Source organism: Spea bombifrons, chromosome 11 (genome assembly GCF_027358695.1).
Source record: "Spea bombifrons isolate aSpeBom1 chromosome 11, aSpeBom1.2.pri, whole genome shotgun sequence".
Lineage (NCBI taxonomy): Eukaryota > Metazoa > Chordata > Amphibia > Anura > Pelobatidae > Spea > Spea bombifrons.
In genome coordinates this window covers 28,061,819-28,081,808 of record NC_071097.1, presented here as the reverse complement: position 1 = coordinate 28,081,808, position 19,990 = coordinate 28,061,819, and the positions used below count along the sequence as shown (strand labels likewise).

The 19,990-nt window shown below is 39.2% G+C and overlaps 1 protein-coding gene across 1 annotated transcript in view; it reads right to left on the bottom strand.

Moving 5' to 3' along the window:
• Positions 1–2,336: 2,336 nt before the first annotated feature.
• Positions 2,337–19,990, bottom strand: part of LOC128468574 (tetratricopeptide repeat protein 31-like) — a 32,527-nt gene continuing 14,873 nt past the window's right edge. Inside the window, exons 4-15 of the mRNA XM_053450326.1 lie at positions 19,136–19,192; positions 18,803–18,928; positions 18,184–18,229; positions 16,429–16,519; positions 15,532–15,673; positions 10,937–11,041; positions 10,434–10,524; positions 10,260–10,335; positions 8,409–8,486; positions 7,036–7,138; positions 6,249–6,355; positions 2,337–3,243 (exon numbers count right to left, since the gene is read on the bottom strand). Of these exons, the coding sequence (XP_053306301.1) occupies positions 3,108–3,243; positions 6,249–6,355; positions 7,036–7,138; positions 8,409–8,486; positions 10,260–10,335; positions 10,434–10,524; positions 10,937–11,041; positions 15,532–15,673; positions 16,429–16,519; positions 18,184–18,229; positions 18,803–18,928; positions 19,136–19,192 (1,158 nt within the window). The 3' untranslated portion in view covers positions 2,337–3,107. The remainder of the gene's footprint in view (positions 3,244–6,248; positions 6,356–7,035; positions 7,139–8,408; positions 8,487–10,259; positions 10,336–10,433; positions 10,525–10,936; positions 11,042–15,531; positions 15,674–16,428; positions 16,520–18,183; positions 18,230–18,802; positions 18,929–19,135; positions 19,193–19,990) is intronic.

Below are 19,990 nucleotides of genomic sequence, written 5' to 3'. Positions count from 1 at the left end.
TTGAAACAAGTTACAACATAAAAATACAGATCACTGTATAACGTTCCATGAATGGTCCATGCAGCTAAGGTATGGGTTTGTGCAGAAGGTTATAGAGATAATAACAGATGTGAAGCCAGTGTCAGGCATGAATGCATCGGTAATATGATACAATGAACATTTACACCAGCTCACAACATTATCTAGATCCCGCACTGTTTATTTACACCATCAGAAAAAAATAAATAAATAAAATAAAAAAAGGGAAAAAAATAACAAATAAAATGTATGTCATGTGTGATACTGCCATCTAGTGGCAGCTTGTGAGATTTAATGACCTGTTGTTATAAATATTAGTTGGAGAGATTTGTACCCCCAAAAATGTCTAATCATAAAGAATGCAAAATTAGTCAATATTACATAAAACCTATATTGAAATGTTTATAAATGCTTCAGCTTTTAAGAAATTTTAATAACCCTTCAAGCCACGTTTCACAGCATGTAGGTACTGATGATTCATTAATTCAACTATTTTCTTGAAAAGCTATCTATCAGTTATTTTATGAATACTTAAAAATTCACAGAACATGAAGCTAACAGGGAAAGAGAACAAGATGCTCAGTAATGATAATCTTAGTGATGATAAAGGGGGTTTATAATTAAAATGTAGTTAACCGGCAGACTTTCTGCATCTCCATAGGGTTTTCCCACTAGAAAAGGTGATCCATCTCACTGACTTAACTATGCATGAAGAAGGGTCCACGCATCAGCAAGTCTCTCCTGCAGGTCGGATTGAACTCTAATGGTAGAACAAAACTCACCAAGGTTGGCCTTTTATAAGTCAGTAAAATGAAACATTTATGTTCTCCTTATTTTGCAGTTCACAGCTTAGATATTAAAAAATCTTTAAAAATAATTACAGGGCAAACAAAACTATTTTCCCTATTTCTACTATAAAATATAACACTAAGGGAATAATATCAAATATCCATATCGGTCGGTAGTCTGGGAATTCCTACTGACTTTAGACTGACTGTGTAGTTCTAAGCAACCACTACTTGTTTGGGGCAATGGGACTGTGTCCTACTCACCAGATGCCCTGGCAGTACCCATTTTGGGCAAAATGGACTCTCAGATGTATAAAACTGTGATTACATAATTGGAGAGTTACAGCATGACAATCCACATAATGTAGGTGTAGTGTGATATCAGAATGCTGCCCAATTAGTTTTATGATGTCACACCGGCCCCAATAGGCACATTAAAATGGTTAGTTATTAACTATAAATAAGTTATAACTTGGAAAATAACACCACATTTCTAAGTATCTGAAGGTAGCTACCAAAAAACATTTACAAAAATATATAGATATTTAATTTGCCTTTTTAATAAGTAACCCTGCATATTCTTGTGGCACTTAGAGGATGAACAATTGTGATAGGGGTTGTGCAGAACTGATATCGATTCAGATTTTAATTTGCATGTGCTAATACATAATGAAAATCAACTATTGGGTGTTTAACTTTAAAATTGTATTCCCACCCCACAAAAAAAGATTAAACATTCAAAAACATAAAATGAAAATATGAGACAAAGAAATACGTCCAATGTTTGCCCAGATTAAAAACATGAGGAAAATATTAAGTTGGTTGGTTGGTTTTGATGGTAAAATGTATTAACCCCTTAAGGACAATGGGCGGTCTCAAAACCCATAGAAAACAATGCATTTTGAGCCTGTACATGTACAGGCTTTGTCATTAAGGGGTTAATGTCATTCCCCCATTTGAAATAGGTCTTACTTCTTCCATATGGCGGGGATTAATGATATTTAACTTTGCAGTAATGCCGCACTGCTTAATTACCTCTCTGAGGTTAGATTGAACAATAGGGCATCGCAGCAACCTAGTCACATCTCCATCACAGACAGGAAAGTATTACCTAACATGTATATTTACCTTGGTTTTTGTAATATTCACATACATTTATGTAGTATGTTCCATACCATAACTTAAACTATGAAAGTACATTGGTGTTTTCCCGTTGATCGGGGGAGTAGCTGTTTCCTCTTTTAAGTTACAAACAGTGCGGATTATAATTACTTCCCCAATGCTGAAAAATGGTGACACAAGGAAAAGATTATTTCATCTGTTATAGCTCAAGTACAGTTTTTTTCATTAAAGAAATGTCGTGCCCTTGAAACTGTCCACTCCTTCTGGATGTATGTACACACACACACACACACACACACACACACACACACACACACGCTAACACACAAACACATCAGCAGTTAGTGCAAAGATTGAAAGACATAGGAAAATAAATATAGGTTCACAAAGTCAAAGACTGACAAGCACTCCTTGAAAGGCCAAGTTGCTCGAGAAACATTAGCACTGGAATACAAACAATAATAGCATGAACAAAAAAATAATGAACTCCCCATAATACAGTGTGTATTCCAAGTGTTAAGAGTAGAAAACATCAGTATAAAATAAGGCACATCAGAGAAAACTGTAATATTTGATTTCTTAGACTCCTAAAAGTATTCACTTAAAATATGGTTGGCATCAAATGTTGGTCCTTCTGAGTCACATTTCATATGCAACATTTTTCCACATGGCACAAATTACATTGAAAAAGAACATTTCTCATGGATTTTACAGTTGCTGGAAAACAAAAGGTTTTAAAAAAAAAGTAAACTGGTCCTAACATACTAACCCAGAAGCCCCCCAAGGACCAAAAGCTATGAATGCAGCTGATTATTCGGCTCCTACTGAAGATGGATTCCATGGCTTTTGGGGTGAATCCGGGATATGAAGTCATAATTTTAGGTGTGTCAATGATGATGTAGGTTGTGCAATTGTCCACCGGATTCTAAAATAAAGTGCAGGCTCCGATCCTCAAATACTCAGCAAGAGATGCTGAATGTGCAAAAATAATTAAAATTACCCAGGCCCAATAATGTTTTAAAGTAACCAAGGAGATAAACGTGGTGACACTTCATTTCATATTCTTGATAGAATGTAAGGTTTAAGGAGAGATCAATGGAATATCTAGAATGAAAGAGTAGTCGTGGCAATTTTTTGGACCAGGAGCCATAGGTTTTTTTTATGCTAAATCCGGATGCATTAACTTTTCCAGTGCTTTTTATCAACCCCTTTGTTCTCAGGGACGTGTTTGTAGCGGCACTTATCTCCAAAACTGCATCCGTTGGACCTCCAGTAGTAACATTCACTGCTTTTTGCTGCTCCTTTTTTCTTAGACCTATAAGTCAAGAAAAAAAAAATACTTTTCAAGTTCAATAAATACCTTACACAGGGAGGAAATAGCAAAAAAGTTTAGAAATTGTAGATTTTTTTAAATAAAAATCAGTTAAAAAGACAAGTGACCTCATAACGAGGCCGAATATGTTTCAGCAGAACTATGTTACGTACACAGGCAGCAACTCAGTTACTAACACTGCTTCTCAGGGTAAAGTCCCCAGATACGATCAACTACCCCAGCCAGCAAGTGTAGAGGATGCTTAAAAGGGTAGTAATGCTCTGAGTTGGTTTTCAAGGATCGTCAACTCTGAGGAAGAGCAACATTGACACATTCCACATTAAATAATGGTTCTTTGTTACTTTTCTAGCTATGTTCTCTGCACCATGTCATGGCCACACGTAAGTGCTTTATATCAGTATGCAGTGGTGAGAGGCCATGATGAAGCACGCTAACCATTTGAAAAAAGTTTTTTATGGTGGGTATATTGGGTAAAAGAAAAAAGTTATATATATATATATATATATATATATATATATATATATATATATATATATATATATATATATATATATACACACATACACATACTGATCAGCCATAACATCATGACCACCTACGTACGTCCCCCTTTTGCCACCGAAAAAGCCCTGACCCGTCGAGGCATGGATTCCACTAGACCTCTGAAGGTGTGCTGTGGTCTCTGCACCAAGACGTTAGCAGCAGATCCTTTAAATCCTGTAAGTTGCGAGGTGCGGCCTCCATGGATGCGTCCGGGTGCCATGTGTCCTCCAGGTAAGCGACGCACCCGGCCATCCACGTGATATAAAAGAAAACATGATTCATCAGACCAGCCACTTTCTTCCATTGCTTCGTGGTCCAGTTCTTATACTCATGTGCCCATTGTAGGTGCTTTTGGCAGTGGACCGGGGTCAGCATGGGCACCCTGACTGGTCTGCAGCTACACAGCCCTATACACAACAAACTGCGATGCACTGTGTGTTCTGACACCTTTCTATCAGAAACAGCATTAACTTTTTTAGCAATTTGAGCTCCAGTCACTCGTCTGTTTGATTTGACCACACAGGGCCAGCCTTCGTCCTCCCATGTGCATCGATGAGCCTTGGCCGCCCATGACCCTGTCGCTGGTTCACCACTTTTACTTCCTTGGATAATTTTTCTGACCACTGCAGATCGGGAAACTCCCCACAAGAGCTGCAGTTTCGGAGATGCCCTGACCCAGTCGTGTAGCCATCACAAATTGGCCCTGTCAAAGTCACTCAGATTCTTACGTTTGCCCATTTTTCCTGCTTCTAACACATCAATTTTGAGGATGAAACTTGCTGCCCGATATATCCCACCTACTGACAGGTGCCATGATAAACCGGATTATCAGCGTTATTCACTTCACCTGTCAGCGCTCATAATGTTATGGCTGATTGGTGTTTATATGCACTTTTTTTGTGAGGGCAAACTAAATGTGTGAAGACACAGAAGATGTCCAAAACAGACCTGAAATTGAATGTTGTTTCAGAAGAAAAACCCGACCACAGGAAAGGTTAGATAGCCGTTATGTGTACAAATGAACTGTAAAATATCGGTCATTTCTCTAGACTGCGCTGTAAAACATAATTTAATCTGACATCACTGTGCTAATGTAATCTCAATTCACAATATCTGTCTCGAGGTGACCTCATTTTACCTTTAAATGAGCAATAGTTCACAGATCATTATACGGTGCCCGGTGCTCACCTGATCACACAGTATACATATATATATATACATATAGCTTATTTAAATTTGTATTTTGAGCTAATTTAGTGTACTGAACTATGAGATTTAATAGTTGGGAAAATGATATATTAACTTTAACTGAACCGCCGCTGTCACTTTAATTTCTGTTTTTGACTCTGGATATACTCCCATTCACTAATCAGCGAGAGAGCAGGAGATAGTATCTTAAACAAATGTTATGCTAGGAAACGCTTGATCTTCCTGCCTAATGATTAACCAAAAAGCAGGAGATTATTGCACATCAAACAAAAGACAGATGGGACCCGGGTCGGGTTTGGATGAGACATGTGGGAAGAATATATAAACAGGATTTATGCGAATATTATAAAGCTGGATAATCGGTTTCATGTTTTACTTAAGATTGTATATACATCAACAAATTATTAATCATGGCGGGGCTGCAATGAACCTACTATAATGTACAAAGTCCCACTCATCAATACAAAACACTCAGCGCTATTTATACCCCACTGGGTCACTGTGCCCCTTAGGAACTTGGGGCCACGCAGACCTTTATATTTGTTTTTAGAATTTGGTGTTGCACTGTTTGTCTAAACAAATTAAATAAAAGTTGCTCCTGGGCTCCTATCTTATTCAAAGTTATCATAATATGCGAGTACGCAAGTTATTTGACTTGAAAGGTGTACTCTGCCCCAGGGATAGGCAAAGTGTCCGTACAAGGACACCAGTGTCCGTGGAAAGGTTTGTGAAGGTCCATAGAACATTAAACTGTCCTCCACCGACCCCAGCAAATGTCCACCATGAGAAATGTTGGTGCCTACCTCTGCTTTACCCTAACAAGCGGGAAAACTGTTACTCACCAGAGGTTATCTGAACGACAACTGCAAATTTCCAAGGAATTCTGGTGGTTTTTGTTTTTTTTAAAGTAGCCCCTGTTTGTTATGGTGATAGCATTGTTTTTTTAACCGTTCACCAGAATGGCTCCATACAAATGGTTGTCTCGGTGTGAGTAGTAGTAGAGATGAGTAGTTATGTCAGAGCATTCTTGTCAATGGCTGATACTTACCTTCTCATGTTGGCCAAAAGAAAGTCAACAGTGCCTACGCAACACAGGAGTGTAAGATCAGTTTAAAAGCTAGTGTGCCGGAAAAAAAAGACAATTCCAGAATAGGTTCCATTACGAAGTAGATTTGTTTGGACATTATCAGCTTTGTTATTGGTTCAGGAAATCCCACCACGTCTACCAGACTTACATCATGGAGGCCGTCTTTGTTTGTGCTTCTGCACTGCTCACAGTAGCAGGTCTGTAAGGCTTGTCTGGGTATCGAATTAATAGCTTCGTATTCTCTATTTCTTTGCCCTGTGGATGGAGGGAAACAGAGGATAGGGAGGTTGGCAGCTGAACAATACGAATGACAAATTAACTGCCACTAATTCCTGTTTTGGACATTGATGGTGTGGTGCATTCTTTAATCTGGATATACTTCCATTCACTGATCAGGGAGAGAGTAGGAGATAGTATCATAAAATGTTATGGGGTATGTGGGTTAATATACATGTATACAATACATATTAATACTAAGGAATACAGAAGTATTACACATGATATACAACACAGATGGGTGTATTCACTAAAAGTAGAGTTGTCTGTATAGTTGTTGTTTCAACTCCCTCACTTCAACTAATTCAATGGGTGAGGAGACTTTGGAGAAATCTCACTTATATAATATGCATTATACAGGGCCATCCAAGCAGGTCACTGAGGTTGGACCTTCAAAATGTATATTGCAGTCAAAGAGCTAAAACTAAAACCTCCTGAAAACTATTCCTTGGGTGGATAAGCTCCAAAATGAATTAAAAAAAACCCAAAAACTAGTGTATATTTAAAGATTTATTCAAGATGTAAGGACCGGAGCACATGTACTAGGGCTATAGGTGGGGTTTGTAACAGGGCTTTAGGTTAGGTTCCTTGTTGCCTTCCATTTTATTTTAATAAAAAAACAACACTAATGTTCCAAAAAAGTTGCTATAGACACTTACCTGTAGTGCATCTAGCGCTCTGGCTGCAGCAGCGGGACATTTAAAGTTAACAAATGCACAAAAACGTTCACCAAGGAGCCGAATACTATGAATGTCTCCATAACTAAACAAAGAACACAAAAAAAGAATGCAGAAAGAACTGTGTGCTAATCACAAAAAGACAAAAAAAGAATTCTCCACACAACTGCTTAATTCCGTTTAAAGAACTCATCATCAGAGCTGCGTTCTTCAGTCCACTCTTGCAAAGAAATGATTTCAAAGTAACTAATAACGACAATGCTAATTTCATGGCTAATTATGTGGGGAAGCAAAGTTAATGAAGCCACAATGTTTCACCACAGTCCTCAGGTAGAATTCTGTCGCCTCAATAAACAGATTACGATCTGTAACATTATACATGTCTAGCGACAAGATGCATGATCAATAGTCATTACCAATCCACATCTTATAATAACAGGGATAGCCAACTGTACACATTCTCAGAAGTATTTTGGGGATTTGTAAACATGGAAGGAATTCTTAATCAGATGGGAGCTTCATTCTATACATGATACACATAGCAGGAAAACCATAAACATTTACCCCAAAATACATATAACGTATACTCTATACATTCATACATACACACACACATATATATACATACACACACACACTGTGGATTTCAATAGCCTAAAAAATGGCATTTTTGAGCTCTTTTGGTTCTACCCATTTTTTCTTTTGTGTACAAGGACTGACATATAATCCTGACAGCCAGACCATCACTTGTATACGTCAGCGGTGCCGTAGATAAGAAGAAGTTCAGTGTATATTGAAATCTACTGTAGCTGGCATGGATCAGGCTGTATCTCTGACACCCTCTTTCTGTGTGGGCTATTATGTATGATACGAACAGAGATTAAACATCCTCGGCGTCTCCGGGGCAATGGGGTTTGTCTATAGGATATTTCAGACAAACCCAATTTAAGGTTTGTTGATCTGATCTCAAGCAATAAATATAAGTGACAGAAGCTTGAGAGAGCATGATTGTACAAAGTTCTACCCTTGCACTGTAACCAAGCTAGTTCAAAAGGCTCTTCAGTTCATTGGAAGTAATATACAGTATATAAGATGATACCCCAGGGTAGGCTTCGTAAAGGAGCAGAGATAGCCCAAGGCAGCGAGAGAGGGTGCGTGAGGAGTGCGAGAGATGTAGGTGGGGAGTGAGGAAGGTGTTGGTGTGTCCAAGCACCCCTACCGTGTGAAAAAAGACTGACCCAGGAGAACTGGGTTCTACCCAGAGACTCCTGAAATGTTTCAGCTATGTATATAATCTCTGTTTTCCTCCACACACTCACACACACACTCATACTTACACACCATTCTTTTCTTACCATTTAAAAAGGTCCCACAGCTGCTTTTCTGTTATTTGGTCAGTGACATTACCCACCCACAAAGAAGAACTCTGTGCTCTGCGCAAGAACAGAGAGACTGATATAAATTGGTGTAATATGTAGCTTTCTGAAACATGTTACATGAGATAAAAAAAACATTATATACCAGGTACAAGAACAAATATTTGTGCATAATTCACACACCCCGCTGGATATGTTACATGGAAGGGGACAAACATATTCCATTATTTGGTTGATGAGCCAGGTGCCCTGCTGATAACCTAATACATTAGCCTTAAATTGGTTAAGATCATCATCAGTCAAAGTGGCCATTTATAAAAAAAAAACAAGTTTAGGTTACAAATATTGAATTGTGTAAGAAACATAAATAGACATGTACATAGCAGTTATAGAAAAACAATTACATACAAAATAATAATATGAGATTAAGAGAAATCCTTCCTTGACTTCCTATTTCACTTTAATTAAGTTATTTTATTTTTTTTCGTAGTGATTCTGTTAAATTCAAGACAAGATTCAGGATTTCAATTACAGGTTAAAGATTGCAGAAGGCAGTTCTAGGACATCAACAAGTCAGTGTTGAGTTATGGTGTGAAACAGGGTAGCTTGGACCACATACAGAGACATTATTGTATCATCCAGTTTCAATTTTTATTTTTTTGTCAATCTTTCCATGTGCTCAAAGCTTGGAACCTTGACTTGCAATATATCCCAAGCTCACTTCTATTTTTGATGAGGTCATTTGGGGAAACGAGCGAATGTCGGTAGGCGTACGGTAAACTAATTTTGTGTAAGGGCGTTTTTTTTTGTATCAATAGGGTAGAACCTGGAGGACGGGGAGGTGGAGTAAGTACTGCTTACTGAAAAAACACATTTAGCTGCAAGACACTCTCACCTTGTTTATTAAAAAATAAATAAAATCTATTTTCAACACTCAGCATTAGGAAAGGAATTTGGCACAAATTCAGGGGTGAGGGGTTCATATCGCCATGGGGCGAAATCACTTTAGTATAAAAACGTGCCTTTTCATAAATAATCTGCTCTGTCAAAGAAGACTACTCTAAATAGTGCTATTTTAAAAAAAAAATAAAACAACACGTTCCATGTTTTCTTGCGTTCTTTATTTGTATCTGAATGAAGATCTCATTCGCTTGCGTAAAAAACCCTTGTTTTTATCACACCGCATCGTGATGATAAAAAGCATTTGTCATCCCGTAATTGACTTATTATAAAAGGGGAGTCTGGATAGTTTTTAGACTATTAAAATAAATACGCCAAGGCTTTCTTGTCTTTTGTATTATTTTTTAATCAGTGATTTTCTTTATATATATATATAAAAAAAGTTATTTAAAAATAAATACATGACTAATTAACCTAAGAGAGCGGAGGTAGTTTACAAGCGGAAATAAAACCTTGGATAACCATTATTTTCCTCTCCTTCTCCTTAAAGCTCGCTTGCAAAGGGCTTCCAGCACGAGAGAGAAAAAACATAGTTGGAACAAATGTTTTCCTTCATTCGAATTACTACATTTCCGAGAAAAAACCAGCGGTATTACAGTCGCATCACTGGCTACCAGAGTGCATCTAATACAAATAACTGCTGAAATTGCCCCTGGTTACAATGCCTTTATTTCACAAGTAAAATTACTCTCTCTTCATGTCCACCGACACCAACAATTATCCAAATTACCTTGCGCTTTGCAAGGCACGTACGAGGGTCAGATAACAAAAAAGAGGCAATTTGCCTAAATCCGCAGGGTGCATTTATAAGCTCTGTTTGCCGAGACACATTTAAAATATTTTTGGACCGGTGTATATATATATACTCACTCAGACAGATAATTAAGAAAAAGAAGCTCGTCTTCCACCGATTCTTCTAAAAACATGTCCCCAGTCCCTTGGAGGACTGATTCATTGATAAAAAAAAAAAAAAAAAAAAGGAGTGTGGTTAATACATCGACGACATTTCCACGTTTCAACTATCAGCTGTTACTCTGAGTCTACCTTCTGCAGAGATTGGAGCTTCTAAGACAGCGTTGACTGATTCGTATTTCTCCAGCAAACTGATACTGTGCTCCTGGGTAAATCCATGCTCCTGAAAAACAGAATACGATGGTCCAGATCAGATCACATTTTATTCACACAAGGTTGTGGAAGACACACTCATAATGTCTATACCATGGGAACAAGCATCTTAACTTCCTGATCTCAGACTTTCAATGATCCTTTCACTCCAATAAACTATTCCTCCCCTGGTGGCAGCCGATTCAAACCTTATGTATTTTTTTTTTAGATCATCCCATCGATATATAAATATTTTAATACATCATTGTTACAGTCCCTCTAAGCATTGAGACAAACTATAACATCTTGAACTTTGTGTTGTGAGATGCTCATGGGAGCGATGGAAAAGGTGCTCATCTGCAGTAGGGTTTTATTATCTTTGCAAAGTAACCGTTAATATAATAGCACAATTGTAATTAAGAATATGTTTTTGAAAACGTCACCATGAGCTGCATCACTTGGCAAGCATGTATCTCCTTCAAGGCCTCCTCACAGCCTTCGTCCAGCTGCAGAACAATCTTAAAGGCATCTTCTGCTTGCAGAAACTTCTATAATAACGAGGGAGAAAGACAGGTATTCTAACTAGACAAGTCTTAGTGGTACGGTAACACACTTGCACACTTCAGTAGAGTCACGTGAGTCAAGGCATTCAAGTAAAAACCAGGGATGGTAGAAGTATTATTAAACACTCATCTACAGACACCAGACAAGCCAGAAGGCTTGTTTTTCCCTCCAAAATCTCATGGTGCTGCCACACCACAAGGGATTCTGGGTAGGCGCATGCAAGAGGGAAAATAAGGAAGAATAACATATTCGTTTCCATAGCAAAGACTTATTTTATCAACAATCTCAGACATCTAAACAGCCAAGAGAAGTAGGTTATATGGTTTCCATCGGCACACACGGCGTGATCCATAGCACTCAAAGTTTTCTGCTACGGCTCGTAATGTTTTTCTTACGCCTCACAGTATTTCTGTCTCCAGTGCAGATGATATAGCGGATTACTTAGAGAATAAATGATACAATAAGATGTTCAATAATTTTCCAATTAGCCTGAAAGTATTAAGGGTGGACAGAACACACCCCTGATTTCAATACGGGCAAATTAGGCCATTTATTATGGAAAAAGGCAAAGACTGCTGATAAAGTATATCGCTGATAAAGGAGATATTTCTGAAAAAAAGTGCATTAACCACATGATGACAAAAGTGTATTAGAACGGCAAACTCCAAAATGTGGCATTTTTGCTAGGTGGTTGCGTAGTCACAGCTTAGACAACACTGAGAAAAAGAGTTTTAGCGATAGCGAGGGGGCGAAAGTGATTAGAACTCCTGAAAAAACGTAAACACAACATTCAAGTGGGCACAAGAAAAAGGGGATCGTTACAATGAAAGGATGCGAGGCTGGAGGCATCATGGAGGTTTGGTTTCTTATGGAAAGTGAGGGAGGGCAGGAGGACCAGGGTTGGGTTTAACAGAACCTAGAAGGGGGTGGAAGAGTACAGGTAAGAGGTGCGACTGAGTACAGGTAAGGGGTGCGACTGAGTACAGGTAAGGGGTGCGACTGAGTACAGGTAAGGGGTGCGACTGAGTACAGGTAAGGGGTAAGATTTGTGGGGATGAGCTGCCTTCATCTGAGTTTAATTAGTAGTGGGGAAGTGTTTTAACCCACAATACCTACTTAGATGAAACCAATCATGCGTAATCCATTCCTGCACCGAGAGACCCTCAAAGCTGTGTACGGCTTCACGGTGCGAGACGGTGCGAGACGGGGTGAGGGGTTCGGTACGGCACACGATACGGTGATCTGTGCCAGAGTCTCTCCAAATGATGTAACCTTTATACATTTAGTAATACTCGATGTATTAATATCAGTCTATGTAACGGGATTATCTACATGATCTTTCTCATTAACTATTGTTTAGAAATTTTGTGGTTAGTTAAAGAAAAACAGGATCCCCGTCCTGTACTCCCTATCCTGGGTTCAACCTGAGTACATACCAGTTTCAAGGACACGTTCAACTGAACCGGAACGTTGTTATTTTAAAATAACATTTTGAGATAAAGCTCCTGTTTATACTAAATAACAGCATATTTTTTCATTAACCCTTTCCTTTAAGATTTACCTTAGGTAGAAGCTGCAGCTTGGCATGCCCAGCCAACCCTCTCTGTGGTCCAACAATTCTTGTGACTTATTCGCTCCATAACGATTACAATCAACTCAGTAAGCGGGGCATCAAGAGCTAACCCTTTAAATGGGCTATGGGGACAGGCAGGAGTGGGGGTATACCGGACAGACGGGGGGGATAGTGTGGTAAAAGGTGGTTAAGATTGCAGCAGAGAAGTACCAGTTTCCCCTATGGTTTATAAATTGTGTAACTGATCTCTTTTTAAGAATTATATTACCTAAGCAGTCATAATTACTCTATTCATGATTCAGGAAGCTGCAGCACGCAGTATGTTATATATCTCAATCGCAGGCAAACGGTTAGAAAATGAGGGTGTATATCAAATAACAGTTATTTTCTATACGTATACAAAATAATACATCTCTCCCTCTTGGAGAAGGAGGGGACTGTGCAAATTAATCAATTAAAGGGACAGTTTAATGTCACCAAACACAAATGCATATTAAAGTACTTTGCGAGTCCTTCAATATGCATTCTTTAAAACGTTAAAAAAGATAATAAATAAGTAGATCACATTTCAGGAAATGCAATCTTCTGCACGGCAAATAGCAGGTTTGGGGAAAGGGGTAAATGTATATGGGAGACTCTGCAGAATTCACCCTATGATGGCTGGAGTACCCCGTTAATACTACATTGTGAGGGTGTATTCCCCCCCCAGCGTGGAAAATGTAACAAGAATCCTCGCAAGTTATCGCAGCAGGGGGAACAGAACCGAATGTAAATAATGATGTCATATGAGAGATGGGGTTTCCGGGTGGGTTAATAAGGGTGGGTAGGGTGATTGGCGGTTATGTATGACATTACGGACGCTAATATGCCTGCTATTCAGAAGCAGCTGTGTGAATCAAAAGCCATAACACTGTCATCCTCCGCGATTACACAGGTGCAGATTAATGCTTCCCAATCCCTGCTACTTGGGTCGCGAGCAGTAAAGTCAAATTGTCATTTATGTGCAGGGAGGGAGGGAGGGAGGGAGGGAGGCTGCTCTAAACGCGTTAACACAAATAACTCGGAGACACGACGGGGCTAACAATTATCACGCGCTTCCTTCGTACAATAACATTGCTGTTTTTCAGATCTCAGTTACAGGTGGATGTGCCATACATCATTCAGGTATAGGTGTGTCAGTCCCATACCCATCACAGGGCTACTTTTCCAAGGATTTCTAAGCCAAAAAGTGTCATTTATACAAATACACAGCAAAAAAACAGTTTTATGGAGATTCAGACAGACTGACAGACAGTGTTGTAATTCTTTTCGAGAACACAAATAGATAAAATGCAATAAAAAGTATCTGGGGAATATCTGGGGAATATGTCTAGACTGGTAACAGACGCGTGGATGATTATCTATGCCAGTAACGGCAGAACCCAGCACTCCCAACACATCTCTGGGGTACATGGGATTACATGCCATTATAATTAGGATAATTAGGCATGTCCCTAGGGGGTCTTTTAATGGATTGTCTGCCGACAGACTGCCACTTGCCGAATAGCTGCACTGGGCTGGCTACGGTGGCCTGAAGACGGGCGGTTAGCGTGGTCACGTTACGTTGGCTCTCACCATGTGGCAGCAGAAGAGACGCCGTGTGAGCCCCAGAGGGTATTATTATGGCACTGTATGGGACGCTCTAAACTCACTGGAGCCTCCAAGCTTTGCCATTGCCGTCTCAACTTAGTTATACCATGCAGCTAATAATACCTCGCGCATGCCCAGTAATACATATTTAGAAAATGAATTAGCAGCAGATGTCATTAGCGGCGCCATTGAAACAATCCTCCGGCTTACATGGAATCATAGGAAATCGGTTTGGGAATATCTGATCGCTGTACAGCTGCCGGCACTCACTGAAGAGCTTGTCGGTTCATATAGCTAGATAACGTGCGACATATGGCTGGATAACGCAGTATCACACGGTGCATGCGCAGAACCCAGTGATAAGAGAGAGAGAACTACAATACCAAATATACATAGAAGAACTAGGTTGGATTTCTAACAACATGGTGCCGCCACCACAGACATCCTAACATTCTAAGCAAACTGTGCAAGCACACTGTAGGCAAATAGTTTTTTTAATCTATTCCACCTCTAATTTGCATTCCCTAATGAATCGAGGGGATACAGAGGGAACAGAAACCACATGCTCCTGATTGCTCATGCGCATTGTACTATATTACAGCACCCTCCTTCATTGACCAAAATGGAGACCACCCAAATCAGCCGGTGAAGATTATGACTCTGAGATTATGGCTTTAGAAGGAAAGTCCCTTAGAAAAAAAACAACTATATTTTAACATATTTTAATATTGTCGGCACTGACAAAAACCTGCTTTTATCTCATTTTGTTCCAATAAACGCCCTTTACCTGCAGGCCACCATTGTTGATATTTTGGGTGATTTCAAACACCACGATGAGCTACTTCTTTACGGCAATGCTACAGAAGTCTATCCTCCACAGACTTTCATTAGTCTACTTTGATAATTAAGACAAAGCCATTCCATTGTGAAGATTAGACAGCTAGAATCTGAAACCCCACTTCTTAAGAGAAGCGTTCCATCTCAGCAGCTTCAGCTTACCTGCCACTAATACTAATACTAATACTACCCTCTCCCCTTTCTCCTTCACCCCATCCCCTCTAGATTGTAAGCTTGTGAGCCGGGCCCTCTCTACATAATGTATCAGTTTGTCTTAATCTGCCAATTCTAGTCATGCCATACACCCTGAATATAATGTATTGTCAGAAGAATACAATACTTTTGCAAACTTTTTTTTGTTTCCTCAAAGCAACCCTAGCTAAAGAGAAATTCATTTTTTTTCCATATAGCGAGCGATAACCAACACAATCTTACATTGCAGCCTTGCAAAGCTCTTCCTTTCCTGAAATAACCTTTCGGGCAAGCAGGAGAAAGCTGGATGGAAATTTCAGCATCCACCAAGGCCTTCGGGTAGAGCTTCAGCTGCTCATAGCAGTAGGAACGGTTTCCAAAATACCTGCCGGCAGAAAAACACCACATAATGAAATGAAAGGAAGTTTAACCCCTTAATGACAAAGCCCATACATGTACGGGCTCAAAATGCATTGTTTTCAATGGGTTTAGGGACTACCCATTGTCCTTAAGGGGTTAATGAAGTTCGATTTCAGCCCAAACATTCGTTAAGCTATAGGAGGGGATGCATGCTTTCCAGAGTAGCTCCTTCCATAATGGTCTCTACAGAATAAGGAGGCTGCCAATGCCCAACGTCCAAACGATCCAAAGATTCTTTATTATGGTGAGACAAGCACCCTACACATGCAGCTTAACGGCTTCTGATATCTAACAATGACAGCTTTAGTCCAGACAGCAGGGGCATCCAACCTGCGGCCCTCCAGCTGCTGCAGGACTACATCTCCCATAATGCTCTTTCAGCTACGGGCCTGGCAGAGGAGTATAGGAGATGTAGTCCTGCAGCAGCTGGAGGGCCGCAGGTTGGACACCCCTGCCATATAGTGTTTTTAGTCCGCCATGTGCTTGTAGGCAGAGCAAGCGCTCCAATTCTTTTTCTTTTTTTTTTTATGATAAAACTACAAATTAAGCACCTTCATGAAAAGCCTTTTCAATGCGATTTAGTGTCAGGATTGATTTTGTGGGCAAATGTATACAATTTTTCCGAGTTTTCCAAGTCACAGATAATGGACCTAATATAATTTCCAGCATTTATAGTATAATTAGGGTACATGCAACAGATTGACTGGTTACAATAAATACCTGTAATCCTTAGGGTCTAATCGGATAGCTTCACTAAAAAGTTCAACTGCTTTGGTGTAATTTCCATCTTTTACCGAATGAATGCCTTGCTCTAAAAAAAATAATAATAATTTATATATGAATAAATAATAATAAAAATAATAAAGACCTCTATTAAAACAACAGAAGACAAATCAGCCAAATGTACAGTCACTTAAAAAAATTATAGAGCTCACACAACACAAACAAAACCATAAACAAAACCAAAGGGCACATTTGGAAAGACAGCATAATATTACTAATTCTTAATAATAATATTAATATTTCTGATTTCCTCTGCTTTGTTGTGCTACTCATTATTCAGCTCATTTCATCTTTCAGGAGAAACGCACCATGGCTGGCTTTTCATGGTTAAATTCTCCAGAGAGCCTGCAAATCACTGTTTAGTGAATGAACCCCTAAGCCTCATGTTTTTTGGCCACAAAGCAGGCAGCGTGAAGCTCGGAAGCCTCTGGAACTCATTCAGTAAACCCAGAGTTTGCAGGCAAGTCGATGCAAGTTGAGACGTTGTAGCCCGTCAACTTAACTATGCATTAAAAGAGACCTTGCCAGGTTTCTCTTATGAGCTGCTTGCCAAGAGGTCTTCATACATAGTCCTCCCTGTGACACTAAAAAGCCAAACAAACTGAACTTTCAGACACGGCCATTATACATCATAGGTCGAAAGATAGGATCAATTGCATTTTTAGATATATCTAGATGGGAAGGTCACCCTGTCATAATTTTCTAATTCATAAATTGCGAAGGTTGACCATACTGGACATGCCAATAAAGAACAATGACCTCTGTCGTTGTGTTTGCGTGTTTGTTCTGTCCCAGCATTAATAGGTTATTATTTTCAGAGAGGGGTGTAGGTGCGGTCTCTCCAAGGGTTTGTTGCATGTGTAACAATCCTATACGTCGAGACTTGCTGTACTTGGCAAGCGGTACCAACGTGAGATTAGCAGACGGTCACAGGGTTTTTTCACAGCAATAGTTGATGAGAAGTTGTAGTTAAGGAGCAGCGAAGATTCCCACCAGTCTAATCGTCTGTGATTAGTATAAAAATACTAAAATACGCAGTAACTTTTCCCCTCCGAGAATCCACTTTCTATAGTTGAGCATAATTCTGCTTTTCTAAGCATGTATCTATGTTTAAATGTCTATAAGCCAGCAAAATAAGGTTCTGCAACAAAAACCAAAGGAAATTAATACAGAATTCCTCCCCAGTTATTCTTGTAGTGTACCTGTGTGTATCAGGTAAGATATTTTTGCATCTATTTATTTATATATGCAATTTAGCATATAAAACGTGTTGATATCCTATCCATTTTGCTTATTCCAGAGGTATTCTTTTTTGTTTATATTTATTTTTTATATATTTTTGCTTTAATTTACTGCATATTGTGACCTCTTACGTGCTCCCATTTTTGGTTTGACATGGGCATGTTCCCGGCGTACAATTATATCAGCAATTGTTGGATACATTATAGAATGATTATGTTGCAGAATGATTGTAGGAATGCCATTAAATGCCAATGGGGTGCAGACTTTCTTTTTTGGTGCCCACAGAAGGTCAAACAAAAAATGAATATGGGACACAAGCCTTTAAAAATCTAATATTAGCAGCAAAACAAAGAAAATTGCATGTATATTCAAATGTCAGGAATGGAAACGGCTCGCTGGTTAATTAGGAGGCATGCAGCTAAAATGTCACCTTTTCAAAGTTCCACTTACCAGCAAGATGTCGACCTCTTTGGATTGAAGAATTTATGCAGCCACCCTGGGAAGAGAAAGGAACGTGTGTAAGCAAATACCCTACGATAATAAAATAACCCTTTAATTACCTTTCAGTAAGACTTCAAGTTCTAGAGCTGGTTCATCAAGTGGTAACTTGTTAGAGATTATAGATTTCCTGAACTGCACCACCTTTATTCCACCACGGATACTAAATCCTCATATACTGAATTTGGGCCAATATGGGTTTGGTTTTTTTCACTTTGTTTCTTCTAATAACCCTAACTTCATAACATTAAATTATTCTTACACTAGAATTGTAGGCTCCACTGAAACTTCAACTTCCAACATGCAAGGAAAAAAAGGAAAAACATATAAAAGTTTCCGGGCCTGGCTACCATGAAATTAGCGCAAAATCTGAAGAATCAACCACTGACTTTGTACGCAAAATTATGATGCCAACGATATGGGGTAAAAACCACTAAAAACACTTGGTTTAAAACTCTGAGATCCCAGGAATGCAATAAACACACGCGACAACGGACCACTGCCTTTACTCAGACTTTGTTTTAGGAACGTCTAAGTCAGCCGTCTAATTCTGTCCTTGCACATGCATTACCTCCTGCATTTTCCCTTCATTCTCTTTGTTAGCATTGTGCTTCTTGTCAAGCTTGCTTCTGGTCTTTGGCCGTATGTGGCTGGCAGCATTGGCCACAAACGCGCTGGTTACATCCCACTCAGGTTCCTACCAAAACAAACCAGAATACGTCTGGATTATTTCCCACCACAATTTGAAGACCTGAATCATTATGGTTTTAAGAAGCAAACAGTCAGAAGATGTCACGGTGCACACAAGGGCAAAACGAAAGAGGAAAAAAGTAATACAAAGTGACCAAGCAATCGGTTCTATGTAGACATCTCAGCATTTCCATAATCTTATTTGTCTGAGTACCTGCTCGTTCTCTTCCAGGTGTTTTTTCTTCTCCAGTTTCTTACGTTCTTTCTGTCTCTGTTGGATAGAAGAGGACAAATGCATCATTTTCTTTACCACAAAGCTAGAACAACTTCGAAAATAACAGAGTCTGTAAAAGGTGTACAAATGTAAAAAAAAAAACCATAAATGCTGCGTACTTGAAGACGCACAATTTTAGCATGCTGTTTTGTTCTCTGTATGGATCTTTTTCATATAAAAAAGTGAGTGTTTTGGGGGAGGCTGGCACTGTTGTTATTGTCAATGTGACGAGAGGATCATCTCATAAACTATGCATCAACAGAAGAATGCGTCTCAACTTCACTAAAGGACAGACTATTGCGCAAGAACCCACGAGAAGCCCAGCACCCTCACAGCCTCAGGCTTAATAAGAAACGATCACCAATAACGCTCATGACATATTTACACGCATACAAACAACCTTAATCTTATCATTGGTAATTGTTCTGGGGAGCTGTAAACATGAACCTCGCAGAAGCTGAGATCTGGGTCTCAACGTGGCAGGGTCAGCATTATTTAATCAATTGTCCGACCCAAGGTTCTCCTCTCCTCTAACCCCCTCACAAAGGCTGCCTTAACCAATCTACAACAACCAGGCAGGTTTCTAATACATAAATATTGGTTACTTTTATCTGTAGGCATTGTTACTTGGAATTATTTAGGATAATTATAGAGTAAAAAAATTAGATTGACCTTCGAAAACTAAAACCTTGCCCATATTTGCATTGGTATCACAGAACAGTAATTAAGCGCGAGTACGCTGCGTTTCTAGTGTTTTCTTGGTTTTTGAAGGGTATTTTAGACCACCGCAAACTA